Source organism: Neoarius graeffei, chromosome 21 (genome assembly GCF_027579695.1).
Source record: "Neoarius graeffei isolate fNeoGra1 chromosome 21, fNeoGra1.pri, whole genome shotgun sequence".
NCBI lineage: Eukaryota > Metazoa > Chordata > Actinopteri > Siluriformes > Ariidae > Neoarius > Neoarius graeffei.
The window spans coordinates 56,695,157-56,714,948 of NC_083589.1; the positions used below are offsets into that span (position 1 = coordinate 56,695,157).

The 19,792-nt window shown below is 47.5% G+C and overlaps 1 protein-coding gene across 1 annotated transcript in view; it reads right to left on the minus strand.

Annotated features, from left to right (window-relative positions):
• Positions 1-504: 504 nt before the first annotated feature.
• The window catches only part of aldh1l2 (aldehyde dehydrogenase 1 family, member L2), a 68,297-nt gene continuing 49,009 nt past the window's right edge, over positions 505-19,792 (minus strand). The window contains exons 17-23 of the mRNA XM_060903402.1: positions 19,296-19,389; positions 14,509-14,608; positions 14,325-14,423; positions 13,993-14,158; positions 13,121-13,226; positions 12,803-13,002; positions 505-2,771 (exon numbers count right to left, since the gene is read on the minus strand). Of these exons, the coding sequence (XP_060759385.1) occupies positions 2,716-2,771; positions 12,803-13,002; positions 13,121-13,226; positions 13,993-14,158; positions 14,325-14,423; positions 14,509-14,608; positions 19,296-19,389 (821 nt within the window). The 3' untranslated portion in view covers positions 505-2,715. The remainder of the gene's footprint in view (positions 2,772-12,802; positions 13,003-13,120; positions 13,227-13,992; positions 14,159-14,324; positions 14,424-14,508; positions 14,609-19,295; positions 19,390-19,792) is intronic.

Below are 19,792 nucleotides of genomic sequence, written 5' to 3' on the forward strand. Positions count from 1 at the left end.
ACTCATGTAAATGTTTAAAAGATTCTACTTTTCACTCACATTGTTATCAGTTGTATAATTTGTAATGAAAATTGTATTAAAGTAGAAAATAATCCAAAATAGAAGTATTTTCACAAGTACTCTCAGACTTCTGATATATTTTGCCAGTTAAATTTACAATCAATAAACACCTACAGTAGCCATCACATCTTCTGATGTACAGATAATAGAAATTTAACAGAATATTCAAAGACATTTTTACAGTTAAAGCCAACCATCAGGGTGGACATGAATAGGTAACTGATATACATATAATCACTTGAATTTTATGACTGTATGACAGTAGTTGGTTCATATTTGTTGGATTACTTAATCTACAACAATTTATTCACTCCAAGATTTACATCACATATGTCTTCTGGTATGGACTGTTTTTTAACAGAAAAATCAAACCCGTCTTTGTTTGAGATGATATGATGTATTGTAATGACAAAAAAGAAACTTCAGAAAATACAGAAATGGTGATCTCTTTATTTCAGTTTATTGTTGATAGAAATGGATTTCATCCTGATGCTGTACAGTAGCTGTTTGGCAACATAGTTGTAAATACTGTCTTTCCTCACACAATGCACAGCTCATACTGAAGATAGTGTTGAGTTTAAAAGTTGCCTACTAATTTTTAGGTAACACATCAATATAAAACCAATAAATACTGGTATAAATTCTGTTGGTGTGATAACTGATATCCAAGCAGTTTATGCAGTATTAAGAATATTTCTTAATGGTGCCTTAAAGGAAAACACCACTCTGAAACATAATAAATATGTTTATATTATGTAAAATATTCCTGATGCTAATTTATTGGTTGATGCTGCATTTGTTCTTCTTTTTTAGGAGAAGTTAGCTTATGTGCTGATGTTACAGGGAAACACTGCTTTCACAGTTATAATGGTGCATCTCAAATGCCTGGAATAACAATCAGACTTTGCTGTAAGTCCCTAAAAAGCAAAAGAGCAAGAGATTCTTTTCTCACCTCACCATTTTCCAGCGATGTTCTAAACCATGTTATTGAGAAATCCAACATGGAAGGAGTGGAGACATTGGTGCAAGCTTTGGACTCAAAGTTCCCAGAATGCAACACATCAAAATAAAGCTATTGCACTGAGTTATGACAGAGACTCGGCTTAACTATTTGGTGAAGTGTGCGATGTCCAGTGTGATGGAGTTGAATCTTTGGAAGCCGATCTGTTTTAGCAGAGTGTACAGAAAATTGTGATCTCAAAGTGTGACTTTCACTGTGGCATGGGTGTTTGTGCCAGATGGACTGGTTTGAGTATTTCAGAAACTGCTGATCTCCTGGGATTTTCACAGAATGGTGCGAAAAACAAAAAACATTGAGTGAGTGACAGTTCTGTGGGTGGAAACAAAGGCCTCGTTGATAGAGATCAGAGGAAAATGGCCAGTGGTGGGTTTCCTAAAAGCCTCTTAATGCTAAGAGCATCTTAACTAGGAGAGAGTGTGTTCATTGTGGTGCTCACTCTACCATTTAACGATGATCTTTGTGCTACGATTTTTTTGGGAAACTCGGCACAGATTGGTTCGAGCTGCCAGGAAGGATATAGCAACTCTTTACAACCGTGGTAAGCAGAAAAGCATCTCAGCATGCAACAGCAGAAGACCACATTGGTTTCCACTCCTGCCAGCCAAGAACATGAAACAACACATTCCTATTAAAGTGGCCAGTGAGTGTAAATCCACTGAAGATCATTATAAAGCTGATCATGCACTCGTTCAGGGTGGATTTTTTCCTTTAAGACGAACAGTGTTTCCAGATTAAAATGCTGAGTGTGCTTTTAATAACTAGAAAGGTTTCTGGAGGGTTTCCAGCCTTGATCTGGATCACATCGCTCTGTTAAGGTAGAACAGTTCATAGAAAATGTCTCGTAGTAAAGAACAGGGTTTAATCTGTTTTCAACCTGAAGGGAGGGAGACCCAATAAAACATCACAAAGTGCCATCGTTTTCTTTCATAGTTTTCTCAGAATCCTTATATTTTTTCCGACCATCATATTTACAGATTCAAAAGATGATGATCTTCCTGTCTGGAATGCAAAGTTAAAAATATAAAGAAAGCTCATTTGTTTCATTCTCTATAAAATATTTACATGTAGGTATATTCATTCAAAACAGGATTTCTGGAGGTGGCGTATTTATTAAAAGCCTACATCGGTGAGGTAGAAATAATCCATTTCAAAATGTGATCGAGACATAAAATAGATTTCGGCTATCTTAAGACAAAATCTTTGACTTCCAATAAACCAGATATGGTGCATGGATTGATTGGAAGAAAAAAAAAGCTTATAAAATAAAATAAAAGCTAAAGTGTGTTCTCTTTCTGATGTTAATTCAGCTGGATACTGGCAGTATCGTGTTGATAAACTGCATCTTCACAAGCCACACTGATCCGTGTTTTTCCCAAGCTACTATTTCTACCATGTCCTTGGATCTATTTGTTGCACACTGAGCTGCCTTGGCATTTTCCAGAAGCAAACTGATAGAAATTGTAGGCACAAAAATGACAGCTGTGGCACAGAGAGCTTTTTCCCCCCTATTTTCTTTTTTTAAAAACGCCCTTATCAATCCAAAATCCAAGCAAAATAGCAGATGAAGCATGACACCTGCGTTCCCATCCACTGCCTGGAGATCCAGCACAGAGTTCAGCAGGTAATGTTTTCTCTCAGTACTCCACCGTCACTGCTTTGGTTCGGAGATATTCATGAAGGGCTTCTTCACCTATAAAACAGCCAAAAAACATCCATAAGCTGTGAATGATGTTAGGAATATGAGCTCATGATCATGTTTCTACCACAGTGCTGTTGAAGTCTTGAATGTGATTGGTCAGAAGGTACTGATTCATTTTCTATAACAGCAGCTCTGACAGCAGTTCAGTAGAACGTAGTGTAGTACTGAAAATCACAGGTTTACATTAATATAAACAGTAACTGGGCCATTCAAATTCAGTTTCAATCATGAAGTTTGTTTTTTCTCTAAAACCATTAATTCTGGCCCTCTATTATACATTTATTTTAAGAAAGAATTTAACAGAGCAGTAAAAAAATAAAATAAATAAAATATTGAGACAACTTGTCTGCATTCGCAAAAATTTTATTTAGCCTAAATATACCAAAATGTCATTACCGCCATGTGTCTAAATGAGGATTAGTGAAATTTGAATGAAAATAATTTGTTTTTTTCTTATTTTATTTTCACTTTTCTTTCTGAAATATTACCTCTATACCTTCACTTTTTATTGTGGAAAATATCATGATCTTTGCTTCTATGGTTTTTGGCATATAGCCTAAAATATATACGCAAGAATGTGTACTTTCTTGATGTCTTTACCATTACCCAAATGGTAAAATCATGCTGTAACTCAGGGCTTTGACAATAGAGGGCAGTGCAGCTACATGAGGAAGGACCAGGATGTTGAGCAGCCATTTTTTTGGGGGGGGATCACTGGTGCATGAATTTTGGAATACAGGATACTGATCAGATAAATATCTGTGGCAGCGGGGGCGTGGCCAAGCATCTGTCTGTGACCGGAGGGCAGAGTCAGGGAAGGTTAAGTGGCAGAATCACTGCACCTGATGTCTGTTAACCTGTGTTTGTGTGTCTTCCCAAGTGACCGCGCCCTACATAAGGAGAAAGAGAGCAGAGGAAGGGAGCTCTCTCACGAACCAGACAACTGATGTGTGTGTGTGTGCACGTGTCTGTGGTACTGGGGGATTGTAACAGCTGAAAATAAAGAGTTTTGAAAACTCAGTTCTGGCCTGCCATACTTCTGTGCTCCACCCACCCGCTCAAAGTCCGACAGTGGTGCCGAAACCCGGGAAGGAGCACAGAGGAGAACAGCCCCATGGAGTCCTCCCCCTTCGCGGACCTGGTCCACGCCCTCACCATGGCCCAACAGAGTCAGCACCAGGCGCTGGTCGCCCTCCGAAAGGAGCAAGCGCAAAAGGTTCGAGGCCCTGATGCTGGAGCAACAGGAAGATCGTCAGGTGTTCCGGCACCTCCTCGCGTCGGCGGGGTCCACCACCTCCACAGGCCCTCCCCACCTCACCCTAACGAAGATGGGCCCGCACGACGACCCCGAGGCCTTCCTAGCGCTCTTCGAGCAAGCAGCAGAGGCCTGGGGCTGGCTGGCGGAACAGCGCGTGGCGCGCCTCCTCCCCCTGCTAACGGGCAAGGCGCAGCTGGCCGCGCTACAGCTCCCCGGTGACAGCTGGCTGGTCTACGCGGACCTGCACAGGGCTGTCCTCCAGCACGTGGGGCGCACCCCAGAACAACAACGCCAGCACTTCCGCGCTCTATGCCTAGAGGAGGTCGGCCGGCCGTTCGTGTTTGGCCAGCAACTCCGGGACGCCTGCCGGCGGTGGCTGAGGGCTGACAACCGTGACGCCGAGGGAATCATCGATCTGGTGGCACTGGAGCAGTTCATTGTCCAACTTTCCGAAGGGACCGCGGAGTGGGTCCAGTGCCATCGCCCGGTGTCGCTGGATCAGGCCATCGAGTTGGCGGAGGATCATTTGGCGGGTGTTCCCACGGCAGGATCGCAGATCTCCTCTTCTCCTCTCTCTCCCTCCCCTTCTGTGTCTCGTCCTCGCCCCGTTCCCCCACCGCGGAGGCGGGGGCCAGCTCCACCCCAGCTTCCCTCGCGGCGCCCTCCCGTTTTCCGCTTCTGTGTCTGTCTCTCTCCCCCCTCAGGCGAGTGAGCCCCAGAGTGCCAGTGCAGAGAGAGAGCCCGGGCTGGTTTGCTGGCACTGTGGGGAGTCGGGGCACCTCCAGCATCAGTGCTCGGCAATGGAGGTGGGCGCTGTGGTCCGGATCCCTGACGCGCCAGGAACCACCCTCGATCGGGCCAGAGCGTATCGCATACCGGTGAGTGTCCAAGGGGATACGTATCAGGCTTTGGTGGACTCTGGCTGTAATCAGACCTCAATCCACCAAAGCCTGGTGCAAGATGAGGCATTGGGGGGAGCACAATTGGTGAAGGTGTTGTGTGTGCACGGGGATGTTTACAACTACCCTTTAGTGTCGGTCCACATTCTATTTCAAGGGGAAAAAATTTAGTGTAAAGGCGGCGGTTAATCCTCGCCTTACCCACTCGATAATTTTGGGGACTGATTGGCCGGGATTTCAGGAGTTAATGACTCATTTAGTGAAGAGTGGGTCCTGCCGTAGTTCAGCAGGGGGAGGTCCCGGTGTGGCATTGGTGGGAGCAGCTGTCACAGAGCCGTCTACGTCGTCATCACCGCGTCAGAGTGAGGAGCAGCAGGCTCCTCCTCCCTCTCTCAGGGAATCCCTCGCAGATTTCCCATTAAAGCAATCGTGAGACAAGACTCTGCAGCATGCATTTGACCAAGTGAGAGTAATCGGTGGTCAAACACTCCAGCCAAACGCCACCCCGTCCTTCCCCTATTTCTCCATTATGAGGGATAGATTATACCGAGTGACACAGGACACTCAGACTAAGGAGACGATCTCACAACTTTTGATCCCAAAGAGCCGCCGGGAATTGGTATTCAAGGCGGCTCACTTTAATCCCATGGCTGGACACTTGGGGCAGGATAAGACACTAGCCCGAATAATGGCCTGGTTCTACTGGCCAGGGATTCACTGCGATGTCCGTAGGTAGTGTACGGCATGCCGCGAATGCCAGTTAGTAAATCCAGCGGCCATTCCAAAAGCGCCTTTGCGCCCTCTACCATTAATCGAGACCCCATTCAAAAGAATTGGGATGGATCTCGTGAGGCCATTAGATCGGTCAACACGAGGGTATCGCTTTATTTTAGTTCTGGTGGACTATGCAACGCGATACCCGGAAGCAGTGCCTCTTCGCAATATCTCAGCACGTAGTATTGCGGAAGCACTCTTCCACGTCATCTCCCGAGTCGGAATCCCTAAAGAGATTCTGACTGATCAAGGCACTTCGTTTATGTCACACACACTGCGCGAACTGTATGGGTTACTGGGAATTAAGCCGATCCGCACCAGCGTTTATCACTGTGGCAGTGGGGGCGTGGTCAAGCGCCAGTCTGTGACAGGAGGGCGGAATCAAGGAAGGTAAGTGGCAGAATCACTACACCTGACGGCAATTAACCTGTGTTTGTGTGTGTCTTCCCAGTGACCGCGCCCTATTTAAGGAGGGAGAGTGAGAGCGGAAGGGAGCTTCCCCAGAGGAGACTACAGTGTGTGTGTGTGTCTCTGATTGTTTATTGAAATTGCCAGACTGAAAAGTACGGCAGTAAAGCCTTCTGTTCACCCTGATCTCTGTCCTGCCGTCCTCTGTGCTCCACCCACCCGCAGGGAACGTTTACAGTGGTGCCGAAACCCAGGAAAAGTGGAGCACCAACCAAGCAGCCCCATGGAATCCTCCCCGTTCACCGACCTGGTCCACGCCCTCGCCACGGCTCAGCAAAGCCAGCACCAGGCGCTCATTGCACTCCGAAAGGAACAAGAGCGGCGCTTCAAAGCCCTGGTGCTGGCCCAGCAGGAAGATTGCGAGGCGTTCCGGCACCTCCTCGTGTCGGCGGGGTCCACCAGCGCTCCGGCCGCGGGCCCGTCTCCCCTCACTGTCACCAAGATGGGCCCGCAGGACAACCCCGAGGCGTTCATCATGCTGTTCGAACAGGTCGCAGAAGCCTCGGGGTGGCCGATGGAGCAGCGCGTGGCGCGCCTTCTCCCCCTCCTAACGGGAGAGGCACAGCTGGCCGCGCTACAGCTCCCCGCTGACCGCCGGCTGGCCTACGCGGACCTTCGCCGGGCTGTCCTCCAGCGCGTGGGGCACACACCTGAGCAACAGCGCTAGTGCTTCCGTGCTCTGCGATTGGAGGAAGTCGGCCGGCCGTTCGCGTTCGGCCAGCAGCTCCGGGACGCCTGCTGGCGGTGGTTGAGGGCCAACGATCGCGACGCCGAGGGGATCATCGACCAGGTGGTGCTGGAACAGTTCATCGCCCGCTTACCAGCAGGAACCACGGAGTGGGTCCAGTGCCACCGCCCGGCGTCGCTGGATCAGGCAGTCGAGCTGGCGGAGGATCATTTGGCGGCTGTTCCGGCGGCAGGACAGCAGATGACGTCGACCCTTCTCTCCTCTTCTCTCCCTCTCTCTCCTCCTCCTTCTGTGTCCCGTCCTCGCCCCATTCCCCCACCGCGGAAACGGGGACTGGCTCCACCCCAGCCGGCCCGCCGCACCCGTGGTGCCCTCCCGTTTCTCCCTTCTGCGTCTGTCTCTCCCCCCCCTCAGGTGAGTGAGCCCCAGAACACCGGTGCAGAGGGAAAGCCCGGGCCGGTTTGCTGGCGCTGCGGGGAGCCGGGCCACCTTCAACAACAGTGCACGGCAATGGAAGTGGGCGCGGTGGTTCGGATCCCCGACGCGCCAGAGGCCGCTCTCGATCGGGCCGGAGTGTATCGCATACCGGTGAGTATCCAAGGGGATACATGTCAGGCCATGGTGGATTCTGGTTGTAACCAGACCTCAATTCACCAAAGCCTGGTGCAGAACGAGGCATTGGGGGGAGCACAGGGGGTGAAGGTGTTGTGTGTGCACGGGGATGTTCACCGCTACCCTTTGGTGTCGGTCCACATTATTTTCAGAGGGGAAAAATTTATAGTGAAGGCGGCGGTTAATCCACGCCTTACCCACTCCTTGATTTTGGGGACTGATTGGCCGGGATTTCGGGGTTTAATGACACGCCTAGTAAAGAGTGGGTCCTGCCATTTGACAGGGGGAGGTCCCGGTGTCGCTTTGGTGGGAGCAGCTGTCACAGAGCCATCTACGTCACCTCCGCGTCAGAGTGAGGAGCCGCCGGCTCCTCCTCTCTCTATTGGGGAATCCCTCGCGGATTTCCAATTAGAACAATCGCGAGACGAGACTCTGCGACATGCGTTTGACCAAGTGAGAGTAATCGATGGTCAAACGCTCCAGCCGAACGCCACCCCGTCCTTCCCCTACTTCGCAGTTATGAAGGATAGATTATACCGAGTGATGCAGGACACTCAGACGAAAGAGCGAGTCACACAGCTTTTAATTCCGAAGAGCCGCCGGGAATTGGTATTCCAGGCGGCTCACTTTAATCCCATGGCTGGACACTTAGGGCAGGATAAGACACTAGCCCGAATAATGGCCCGATTCTATTGGCCGGGGATTCGCGGCGATGTTCGTAGGTGGTGTATGGCATGCCGCGAATGCCAGTTAGTAAATCCAGCGGCCATTCCAAAAGCGCCTTTGCGCCCTCTTCTGTTAATCGAGACCCCGTCTGAGAGAATTGGGATGGATCTCGTCGGGCCATTAGATCGGTCAGCACGAGGGTACCGCTTTATATTAGTTCTGGTGGACTATGCAACGCGATACCCGGAAGCAGTGCCTCTGCGCAATATCTCAGCACGCAGTATTGCAGAGGCACTGTTCCGCGTCATCTCCCGAATTGGAATCCCGAAAGAGATTCTGACTGATCAAGGCACTACATTTATGTCACGAACACTACGCGAACTGTATGGGTTATTAGGGATTAAGCCGATCCGCACCAGTGTGCATCACCCACAAACGGATGGTTTAGTGGAACGGTTTAACCGCACCCTCAAAAATATTATCAAAAAATTCGTAAGTGAGGATGCACGTAATTGGGATAAGTGGCTCGAACCCTTGTTGTTCTCAGTGCGAGAGGTTCCCCAAGCCTCCACGGGGTTCTCCCCATTCGAATTATTATATGGGCATAAACCACGTGGCATCCTGGATGTGCTGCGGGAAAATTGGGAGGAGGGACCTTCACAAAGCAAAAACGAAATTCAATACGTTATGGACCTGCGCGCAAAACTCCACACGCTCACCCACCTAACTCAGGAGAATTTGCGGCAGGCCCAGGAACGGCAAGCCCGCCTGTACAACAAGGGTACGCACCTTAGAGAATTCACTCCGGGAGATAAGGTACTCATACTGTTGCCCACGTCGAGCTCCAAATTGATCGCCAAGTGGCAAGGACCCTTTGAGGTCACACGGCGAGTCGGGGACGTCGACTATGAGGTGAGGCAAACGGACAGGGGTGGGGCACTACAGATTTACCACCTCAATCTGCTTAAACTCTGGAACGAGGAGGTCCCCGTGGCGTTGGTGTCGGTGGTTCCGGAGAAGGCGGAGCTGGGGCCGGAGGTTCAAAAAGGAACATTGGCATCACGTACCTCTCCGGTCCCCTGTGGAGACCACCTCTCCCCGACCCAACTCACGGAGGTTGCCCAGTTGCAGGCCGAGTTTTCGGATGTGTTCTCGCCCCTGCCCGGCCGCACTAACCTCATAGAGCACCACATAGAGACGCCCCCGGGGGTGGCAGTGCGTAGCCGCCCTTACAGGCTACCCGAACACAAAAAAAAGGTGGTTCGGGAAGACCTTCAGACCATGCTCGAAATGGGCATCGTCGAGGAGTCCCACAGTGACTGGAGCAGCCAGGTGGTCTCGGTCCCCAAGGCCGATGGATCGGTCCGGTTCTGGGTGGACTATAGAAAAGTCAACGCGGTGTCTAAATTCGACGCGTACCCGATGCCTCGTATTGACGAGTTGCTGGATCAACTAGGCACGGCTCGCTTTTATTCGACACTGGATTTGACAAAGGGTTATTGGCAGATCCCCTTGACTCCACTATCCCGAGAAAAAACGGCCTTTTCCACACCGTTTGGCTTACACCAATTTGTCACACTTCCTTTTGGGCTGTTTGGGGTGCCCGCTACGTTCCAGCGGCTTATGGACAGGGTCCTCGGCCCCCACGCCACCTATGCGGCCGCATACTTAGACGACATCATAATCTATAGTAATGACTGGCCGCGGCATCTGCAACACCTGAGGGCTGTCCTTGGGTCGCTGAGGCGAGTGGGTCTCACAGCCAACCCGAAGAAGTGTGCGATTGGGCGGGTGGAAGTACGGTATCTGGGCTTCCACTTGGGCAATGGGCAGGTGCGTCCCCAAATTAATAAGACAGCAGCGATTGCGGCCTGCCCGAGGCCCAAGACCAAAAAGGGGGTGAGACAGTTCCTGGGGCTGGCTGGCTACTATCGTAGGTTTATACCTAATTATTTGGACATCACCAGCCCGCTGACTGATCTCACTAAAAAGGGGGCACCAGATCTGGTCCAGTGGACGGAGCAATGCCAGCGGGCTTTCTCTGAGGTGAAGGCTGCACTGTGTGGGGGGCCACTGTTACACTCCCCTGACTTTTCTCTCCCCTTTATGTTGCAGGCGGACGCGTCGGACAGAGGGCTGGGGGCTGTTCTGTCCCAGGAGGTGGAGGGGGAGGATCGCCCCGTGCTGTACATCAGCAGGAAGCTGTCGGTGCGTGAGGGGCGCTACAGCACGATAGAGAAAGAGTGCCTAGCCATCAAGTGGGTGGTCCTCGCCCTCCACTACTACCTGCTGGGACACCCTTTCACCCTCTGGTCGAACCACGCACCCCTCCAGTGGCTCCACTGCATGAAGGATGCCAACGCGCGGATCACCCATTGGTATCTGGCACTCCAACCCTTAAATTTCAAGGTGGTCCACAGGCCGGGGGCGCAGATGGTCGTGGCGGACTTCCTCTCCCATCGGGGGGGGGGGGGGGGGGGAGTCGGCTGCAGGCCGGCCGGCTGGCCGGTCTGAGTTGGGCGGTGGGGGTATGTGGCAGCGGGGGCATGGTCAAGCACCGGTCTGTGACAGGAGGGCGGAGTCAGGGAAGGTAAGTGGCAGAATCATTACACCTGATGGCAATTAACCTGTGTTTGTGTGTCTTCTCAGTGACCGCACCCTATTTAAGGAGGGAGAGTGAGAGCGGAAGGGAGCTTCCCCAGAGGAGACTACAGTGTGTGTGTGTGTGTGTCTCTGATTGTTTATTGAAATTGTCAGACTGAAAAGTACGGCAATAAAGCCTTCTGTTCACCCTGATCTCTGTCCTGCCGTCCTCTGTGCTCCACCCACCCGCAGGGAACGTTTACAATCACCCACAAACGGACGGTTTAGTCGAATGGTTCAATAGCACCCTCAAGAATATAATTAAAAAGTTTGTACACGAGGACGCGCACAATTGGGATAAATGGCTCGAACCCCTGTTATTCGCAGTGCGAGAGGTCCCACAAGCCTCCACGGGGTTCTCCCCATTCTAATTATTATATGGGCGTAAGCCGCGAGGCATCCTAGATGTACTGCGGGAAAATTGGGAGGAGGGACCTTCACCAAGCAAAAATGAAATTCAATACGTTATTGACCTGCGCGCAAAACTCCACACACTCACACACCTAACCCAGGAGAATTTGCGGCAGGTCCAAGAACGGCAAATCCGCCTGTACGACAGGGGTACGTGCCTTAGGGAGTTCGCACCGGGAGATAAAGTACTCGTACTGTTGCCCACGTCGAGCTCCAAATTGATCGCCAAGTGGCAAGGACCCTTTGAGGTCACATGGCGAGTCAGGGACGTTGACTATGAGGTGAGGTGAACGGACAGGGGTGGGGCGCTACAGATTTACCACCTCAATCTGCTCAAACTCTGGAACGAGGAGGTCCCCGTGGCGTTGGTGTCGTTGGTTCCGGAGAAGGCGGAGCTGGGGCCAGAGGTTCAAAAGGGAACATTAATGTTGCTTACCTCTCTGGTCCCCTGTGGAGACCACCTCTCCCCGACCCAACTCACGGAGGTTGCCCAGTTGCAGACCGAATTTTTGGAGTCGGCTGCAGGCCAGACAGCTGGCGGGTCTGAGTTGGGCGGTGGGGGTATGTGGCAGCGGGGGCGTGGCCAAGCATCAGTCTGTGACCGGCGGGCGGAGTCAGGGAAGGTAAGTGGCAGAATCACTGCACCTGATGTCTGTTAACCTGTGTTTGTGTGTCTTCCCCAGTGACCGCGCCCTATATAAGGAGAGAGAGAGCAGAGGAAGGGAGCTCTCTCCCGAACCAGACAACTGATGTGTGTGTGCGTGTGTCTGTGGTACTGGGGGATTGTAACAGCTGAAAAGCTGAAAATAAAGAGTTTTGAAAACTCAGTTTTGGCCTGCCGTACTTCTGTGCTCCACCCACCCACTCAAAGTCCTACAATATCAAATTTTGAGATGTCAGGGAAATTAACTGTCTTTGCTGTTACCCTCAAATGAAAAAGAGAATGATGCTGCATGCTGAAAGTTTAGTTAGTCAAGTAGCAAGTTAGGATGGGATAATAAATGCATAACTTGTTTATCTTTTTTTACTGCACTCAGTAACCCAAAAATGCCATGAGATGTCTTTACCATTACCCTGTGCTGATTTTACCATTACTCTGTAGGGTAACGGTAAAGACATTATGGGTAACAGGAAAGCAGAGGTGGAAAAACCCGGGTGCAGAAAGTAAAAACCCTGCCACATTTTTGCTCCAGCCAATTCAATGAACCAGCTGATCCTAATTACCACATCCCCTAAGCCAGGTTGATGAGCTAATTGGTGAAATCACCTGTGTTGAGAGCACAGGCAGAAGGAAAACCTAAGCAGGACTTTTACTTTGTCAATCCAGTTTTTCCACCTCTGCAGGAAAGACAACAACTGGGAATTATTTTTTCATAATAATGAGCTCTTGCTTTGTGAATTCACGAAATATGCTTTTTTGTCTATTAAATATATTTACAGGGATTAACTAAAATTAGTGTATACACAATTTTTTTTATGTCTTTACCGTTACTCGTCACATTTTCTGAGAATGGCCCAACTCCACATCACCACTCCACTGCTGATTTTTCTCCTGTCACAGCTCACATTTTATTCCTCATGTATCAAAATTCCCTGTGCTTACCAAGATCCTTCCCAAAGCCGGACTGCTTGAAACCTCCAAACGGCGCGGCCACGTCCGTCTTGTTGTAAGTGTTGACGAAAACAGTTCCAGCTTCCAGCCTCTCACTCACGTACATGGCTTTGTTGATGTCGCGTGTGAAGACTCCAGATGCCAGGCCGAACTCTGTGTCGTTCGCTCTGCTTAATACTCCATCTACATCACTGGAGGAGAAGCTGACTTTAGGAACAGATGTTTCTACAAGTTTCTATAAGCTTGAACAGGATTTCCGGCAGAGCCATTTTGCTACGTTTCCTTCTCAATCTAGCAAGCACAGCTTACCCATCTTTAAATTTAGACACCACCATGACTGGGCCGAACGATTCCTCTTTAGCGATGAACATGTGATCCTCTACGTCCGTGAATACTGTAGGCTCCATGAAAAATCCTGCACAGAAAACGCACCTTGTATTTACCGGCCATGTTAGTTAAATGGAAATTAAAAGGCAAGACAGCAAATTCCTACACACTTTATGTGCTTTTTCTACACAGAGGAAAATAAGGATGCGTTCACACTAATTAGTCGGTTTACTTGATTCTGTGTTCGTCTGCTGTTTGGTTTCTTATTGTACATAATTAAAATAAAAATGGGGAAAAAACCCCCAACAAAACATTGGCTAGGGCTGAAAACATCCTGGTAGAAGTAGGATTCACTGCCTTGTTTTGCTTCTTTAATTTGGAAATATGGTGACGGAAAAGATAAACATTTCCCAAGTGCGTGTAGGAAAGACAACAATCAGCTACTGTTAAATAAAGGATCAGATAATTATATAAATATCTAATTTAAAACATTTTGCATCCAGAGTTTCTTTTCTCTTATTGTTCATCAGTTCAAACCTCCAGAAAACATCTGTTCAGTTTCTTAGCTCACATCAGTTAAAAACAAAAAACTTTGCGCACAACCCAAAACACAGTATGTCTGATTCACTTCCTGGAGTGAGTCGATATGGAGTCGAATCATTTTTTCACTGCATTCAAACTGTACGAACAGAACATCTCACTCAGAAGCAATCAGACCCGTTGTTCTATTACTGTTGTGTTTGGACCTGCCTAAAGAACCACACCAAGGGTGAAAACGCACATGGACTAAACACTTCATATGTGAAAAGACGCTAAATGAAGAGAACCATTTTCCTGGATGTATGAAGTCGTACCAGGTCTGTCCACCTGTTTCCCCCCGTATACGAGAGTGGCGCCCTCCTTCACACCGATATCACAGTACTCCAGCAACTTGTCAAGGTGGGCCTTGTGGTTCTGTGGACCGTGATCTGTTGAGCGATCCAGAGGATCTCCGATCTTCATTTTTTTAATCTCCTCAACCTGTAAATAACGTCAGTGGATTCAGCAAGTCACCCTTTGTTATTTTGTTAAATCATTTTTTTCATTAATATCGACTGAAAACAATAAAAACATACGTGAAATGTATTTCTGGAAAACTAATTTTCTCTTGTGATACTTTAATTCATCATCATGAGTTTAAACCCACCACTCGTTGGATGAACTCATCATGAATAGACTCTTCAACAAACAGTCTGCCTGCAGCGATGCAGTTCTCTCCCTTGTTGAAGAACACAGAGCTCATACCCTACACGCACATACACACACGTTAGATAAGCCTGAGATTTCCAGTTCACAGTAATCTCAATCTCTGTGCGTTTCCTGGCTCTCACCATCCTCACAGCCTTGTCAATGTCACAGTCGCTAAAGATAATGAGAGGGGATTTGCCACCCAGCTCCAGGGAGACCTTCTTCAAATTACTGACTGCACAGCTGCAGGAGGAAATGACGACATGTTAACAGGGGAAACTTCAATGGTTCTCCTCACAGGACTATAAGAGCTGTAGAGACTGAAATAAGGGTGGTATAAACCATATAGACTGTGGTGGATATTGGTGCTGGATGGGTGGATTTGAGAAACTAGAAAGGTCAGTCAAAATTTTCCCAATCTTCAAATGTCTGTGCCCACTGCAGGGATCGAAACGGGCGGTCGCCCACTCGCCAATGCAAGTTGGAAAGGGTACGGGCGACTAGTGACAACATGTACTCCACTGAGTGGGCGACTGGCTCGCCACACTATATATATATATATATATATATATATATATATATATATATATATATAAAAAACTACTCATTGCCTCGATGGTTTCTATCAACGATTCTCGCCCATTTTAAGCAGAACTTGGTCTATTTTACCGTTTTTTACGATAATTTCAATAGATTTTGTGAGACATTTGTCAAGTTGGCATAGACGCGGGCGCCGCCATATTGTTTACATGCGCAGTATACACCGCTACATGCAGCATGGCTGCGCGAAGTTTCGTTTCTTCCCATTCATTTTCGTTGCTGCCCGTGAAGACAAATGTAACTTGAACCGCTATTGGTCAGATAGATTAGACCCCCGCGAAGTTTAAAAGTCCTTGGCTTGACATTTCTGACAGCTATCAAAACAAACGGATATCGCTCAGCAAGTATGATGAGCCAGAGCAGCCTGCAAGTGATGAGAGGGAGTATGTGGCAGGAGATGTAGAGCCCCAGGAGAGACAGAATGAGGAGGTGGAAGATGAAGATGACGAGGAGGCGCAGCATGATGTGGTGTATGACCCGATAGATGATGAAGATGATCTGGATGAGGGTTTCGAAGATTGTGATGATAATGAGATGACTGAGGAAGAAGTTTATAGACAGTTGAAATTGATCACTCATGTATAATATGGTTGTATTATATGAATAAATATATAAAATCGGCTTGAAATTTGTAATTATAAATACGGACCAGTTGCTACTCCATTCGGACCAGTACCTCTGAGAGGCACTGGTCCAAATGGACCAGTGCTCCCAAATTCCCGTTTCGATCCCTGCCACTGTAGCCTCAGATTCCTGTTCTTGGCTGACAGGAGTGGAATCTGCAGGTGTAGCCCATCCACCTCAAGGTTCGGCATGATTTGAGATGCTTTTCTTAGTTTAGTTAAGTTTAGTTTAATTTTTAGTTTAACGGCTTCATCACAAATTTACAATAAAACACTGAGAAACTAAGATACCAAAAGTAGTCACATACAACTCATCTCATCTCATTATCTCTAGCCGCTTTATCCTGTTCTACAGGGTCGCAGGCAAGCTGGAGCCTATCCCAGCTGACTACGGGCGAAAGGCGGGGTACACCCTGGACAAGTCGCCAGGTCATCACAGGGCTGACACATAGACACAGACAACCATTCACACTCACATTCACACCTACGCTCAATTTAGAGTCACCAGTTAACCTAACCTGCATGTCTTTGGACTGTGGGGGAAACCGGAGCACCCGGAGGAAACCCACGCGGACACGGGGAGAACATGCAAACTCCGCACAGAAAGGCCCTCGCCGGCCATGGGGCTCGAACCCGGACCTTCTTGCTGCGAGGCGACAGCACTAACCACTACACCACCGTGCCGCCCTATAAGGTATCTATATTTACTTAAATATATGATATGTCTGATTAATTGCTAGCCTGGAGGACTGTACGTGCCTCACTTTGATACATAAATGTGACCCCTCACCGAATCCAGGGACACATGTCGGCTGAAACGAATCTGAGATAATCGCAAAAGAAGCATTTTTTTTCGAAATTTGTAATTTTTGTTTTTTTCCATCATGTGCAAGTTGAGATCTTGAAGAATGCAATCAGTATTTCAGATAATAGATTGTTTTGTTGGAAAAGCATACATTTTTTTGTTGCAAATTGTCTCGTTTTTGTCAGGACTGTAGCCTGCTGGGGGGTGTGGGTAAATTACCATATGGGCCATTCACATGATGATTTAAGTCCTTTGTTTTTTTTCTTTCGCGAATCAGCTGTATGATCCGGGCTGAGCGCATGGCTACTTAACCTGCATACAGGCGTGTGATTTCACTATGGAATGAGGAAGCTAAACAGAGCGCAGAGGAGCTGAAAACCGCGAAGCAAACAGACACACGGTATTTACATCAGAGATAAACATTTCTAGCAAAAAAACCCGCAACCTCGTTTTCCAGATTGAATGGAATACTTGAATGATCGGATGATACACGGACCGTTCTAGGACTACATTCCATCGGAGGCAATGGTGTGTGCAAGGCGCCGTTTCTCTTTCTGATGGGGTGAGTTTATTAATCTAAGGCTGTGTGGTTATTTTTGCATGTAACGGAGAGTGTTGAGAGTGTTGTGGTTTGGTTAAGCCTGGGTCACAACTGGACGTATGATTTTTTGGCCGTGTGATTTTTGGCGTTTCCCAAATCACTGTGTTTTTTTTTTTTTGTTCACGGAGAAAGACGCGCGTTGGCCGTAAGTTTGTCTTGCAACCTGAAAAAAACATAAGCGCCCGTAGAGTTTGTTTGACATGACAAAGAACCTCTGCGGCCGGTCTACGGCTCGAAAATCAGCACATCACACGCGCGCTCTCGTGCGTTTCTTGTGTTTTTTGCGTGTAGACCGGCCGTAGGAGCGCGTACTGTACGGCCGGTTGTGACCGAGGCTTTACATGAAACTAGTGTTGTTAGTTGTGTCATCATCGTGCTATCTTTCTTTCTTACAGTGTGAGTAATTTTTCAACCACAAAACGTTAAAGTATACTTTAGGACTTATTTTTGTACTTCATAATTGTGTTGGGCATACTTTGCATGGAAGGAAAATTGACGTGGTGATCTTTGTTTACATGAAAGTAGTATCGTGCTAGCTCGTAGGGGGTAGGGCTTTCCTTAATGTCATGCAAATGAGCACCATTATGTGCCCGCCCTACACCCAGAGTAGCTGAGATGGAAAACTGAGGGCGATTTTCTCCCTTTTCTGTTTTAAGAAGTATACACTTTCAAAAGGCCACACATTCTTCAAATATTGTCAGATCTCCACATGGAAGGCATCATTGGAAAGCTTAGAAACTGTACTTTCTGAATCTGTCAATAACTCAAAATGCCCCCGGGCAGACATGTGTCCCTGGATTCTGTGATCTGCCACAAATATTAATTAGGCTGGTCTTAAACAAACTAAGTGTATTGATTGCTTTAGTACTATAGTAGATGGCAACGAGTTCCAGAGTTCTGCAGTTCTAATCTAATAAAGTACGAATTCCTGTAGTAATCCTGTTTGTGTAAATAAATAAATGAAGTTGTAATTGTTGGGATCATGATTACGTGTTCTATAACGTGATTCAAACGTATCTGTCAGTCAGTCATTCTTAAATCTCAGTAGAAATAAGGCCCTTTCTGGATTTGGGGGAAAAAAAAAAAGTAGTCGATCAGATATTTCCCTACAATGTTCTAGAGGAAATAGATTAAGTTTAATCAGTCTCTCATTATAAGTCATGTTTTGGGGATAGTTCAATATAAATTTAGTTCCTCTTCTCTGAACGTGCTCCAAGGGTGCACAATGCTTGATATTATAAAGCAACCACACACAAACTGCTCCCATAGTCCAGCTTTGGCCAGACTAATGCTTTCTAGTAGAGGAGTCCTTCACATCCCAGCAAGTCCTTTTGAGGAGATCAAGAGTCTTATTGGCTTTCGCAACAGTGACCTCCATGTGGATGAGGTCATCCATATGCATCATCCATATGATGGATGGTACATATTCAAGCTGTCGGCCATCAAGGATGTAATTCCTGCTCGTAGATGGAGTTTTCTGCTCACCATGGTTGTAAAAAAGTGGTTATTAGCTCATCTGGCCGACAGCTGATGAGCTTATGCAATCATGTGTTGTCCAGCGTCGACCACATTTCACAAAAATCGCTTCTTCTCTCTCAATTCTTCACCAATTTTTATTATTTTCGGCAGGAAGGTAGGTCTGTCTGGGGTGCATATACAGTAGCTTCTAGCCAAATTTGCATAATTGCAATTAATAATGAAGATATGAAGTAATTAATCCCTAACGAGTAGTTCCCACACAAATCACTTCTTTTCCTTCAATTCTTCACCGATTTTGATTCTTTCTGGCATGAAGGTAGGGGTACCTAGGGTGTATATAACTTCTATCCAGATTTGCTTAATTACAATTATTAATGAAGTTATGGACTAATTAAGCCTTAGTGAGCAGTTCAACAAAAATCACTTCTTCTCGGTGAATTCCTCGCTGTTTCGGATTCCTTCTGGCAAATAGGTCGGTATTCCTAGGGTGGATATCGCTTCTATATATAGCTTGTATATAGCTTGCAACATTTGTTGTGCAAGGGGGCCCACTTTAGATCGTTCCTTCTGGACTAGCCGGGCCGGAGTGAGCTACGCTGTCATTGACGGTCATGTTTGAGTTACTATAGAATTCCTGTCAGTTCAAACTAGTCTGGCCATTCTCTGACATCACATCTTCCCCAACTGTGAAGCCCTTGTCCTGTATCTGCTTGATTTTATGCACTATGCTGCTGACATGTGATTGGCTGACTGCATGAATAAACAAATGGTACAGGTGTTCCTATTAAAGTGGCTGGTGATTGTACATAAAGAAAACTTTACCTTTTCATGATTTGTTTGCCAATGGGGGTGGATCCAGTGAATCCCAGCTTACGGATATCAGGGTGATCAGACAACCTCTGTCCAACCATACCACCTAAAAGACAGGTTCTTCATCATCATCATCATAATAAAAGCTAAGTGTCATTTTATAGACCCTAACCCTGGTTCACCATGGAGTAGAGCCCTGCACTCCCGCGGGAGTCCCATGGGACCCGACGCAAAGAAGTGTGGCACGGGACAAATTTTGAAAGCTCATTGCGGGCGCGGGCGGGAGTGCACAATGCGGGCACAGGCGGGAGAGGTGACAAGCTGCAGTCCCGCTAACTAAAAACGTGTTTAAAATAAAATTTATAAATTATTAATTTATGTCTGTCTATCATATATAATTTGTGCTGGATATTTTATTTGGCATTAATAAAAACATTTTAAGATGCCTAAATTTGCGGATGTGGTCTAATCTCGCGTACGTTTCCGATTCCTTTCCGCTCTTCCGTGTT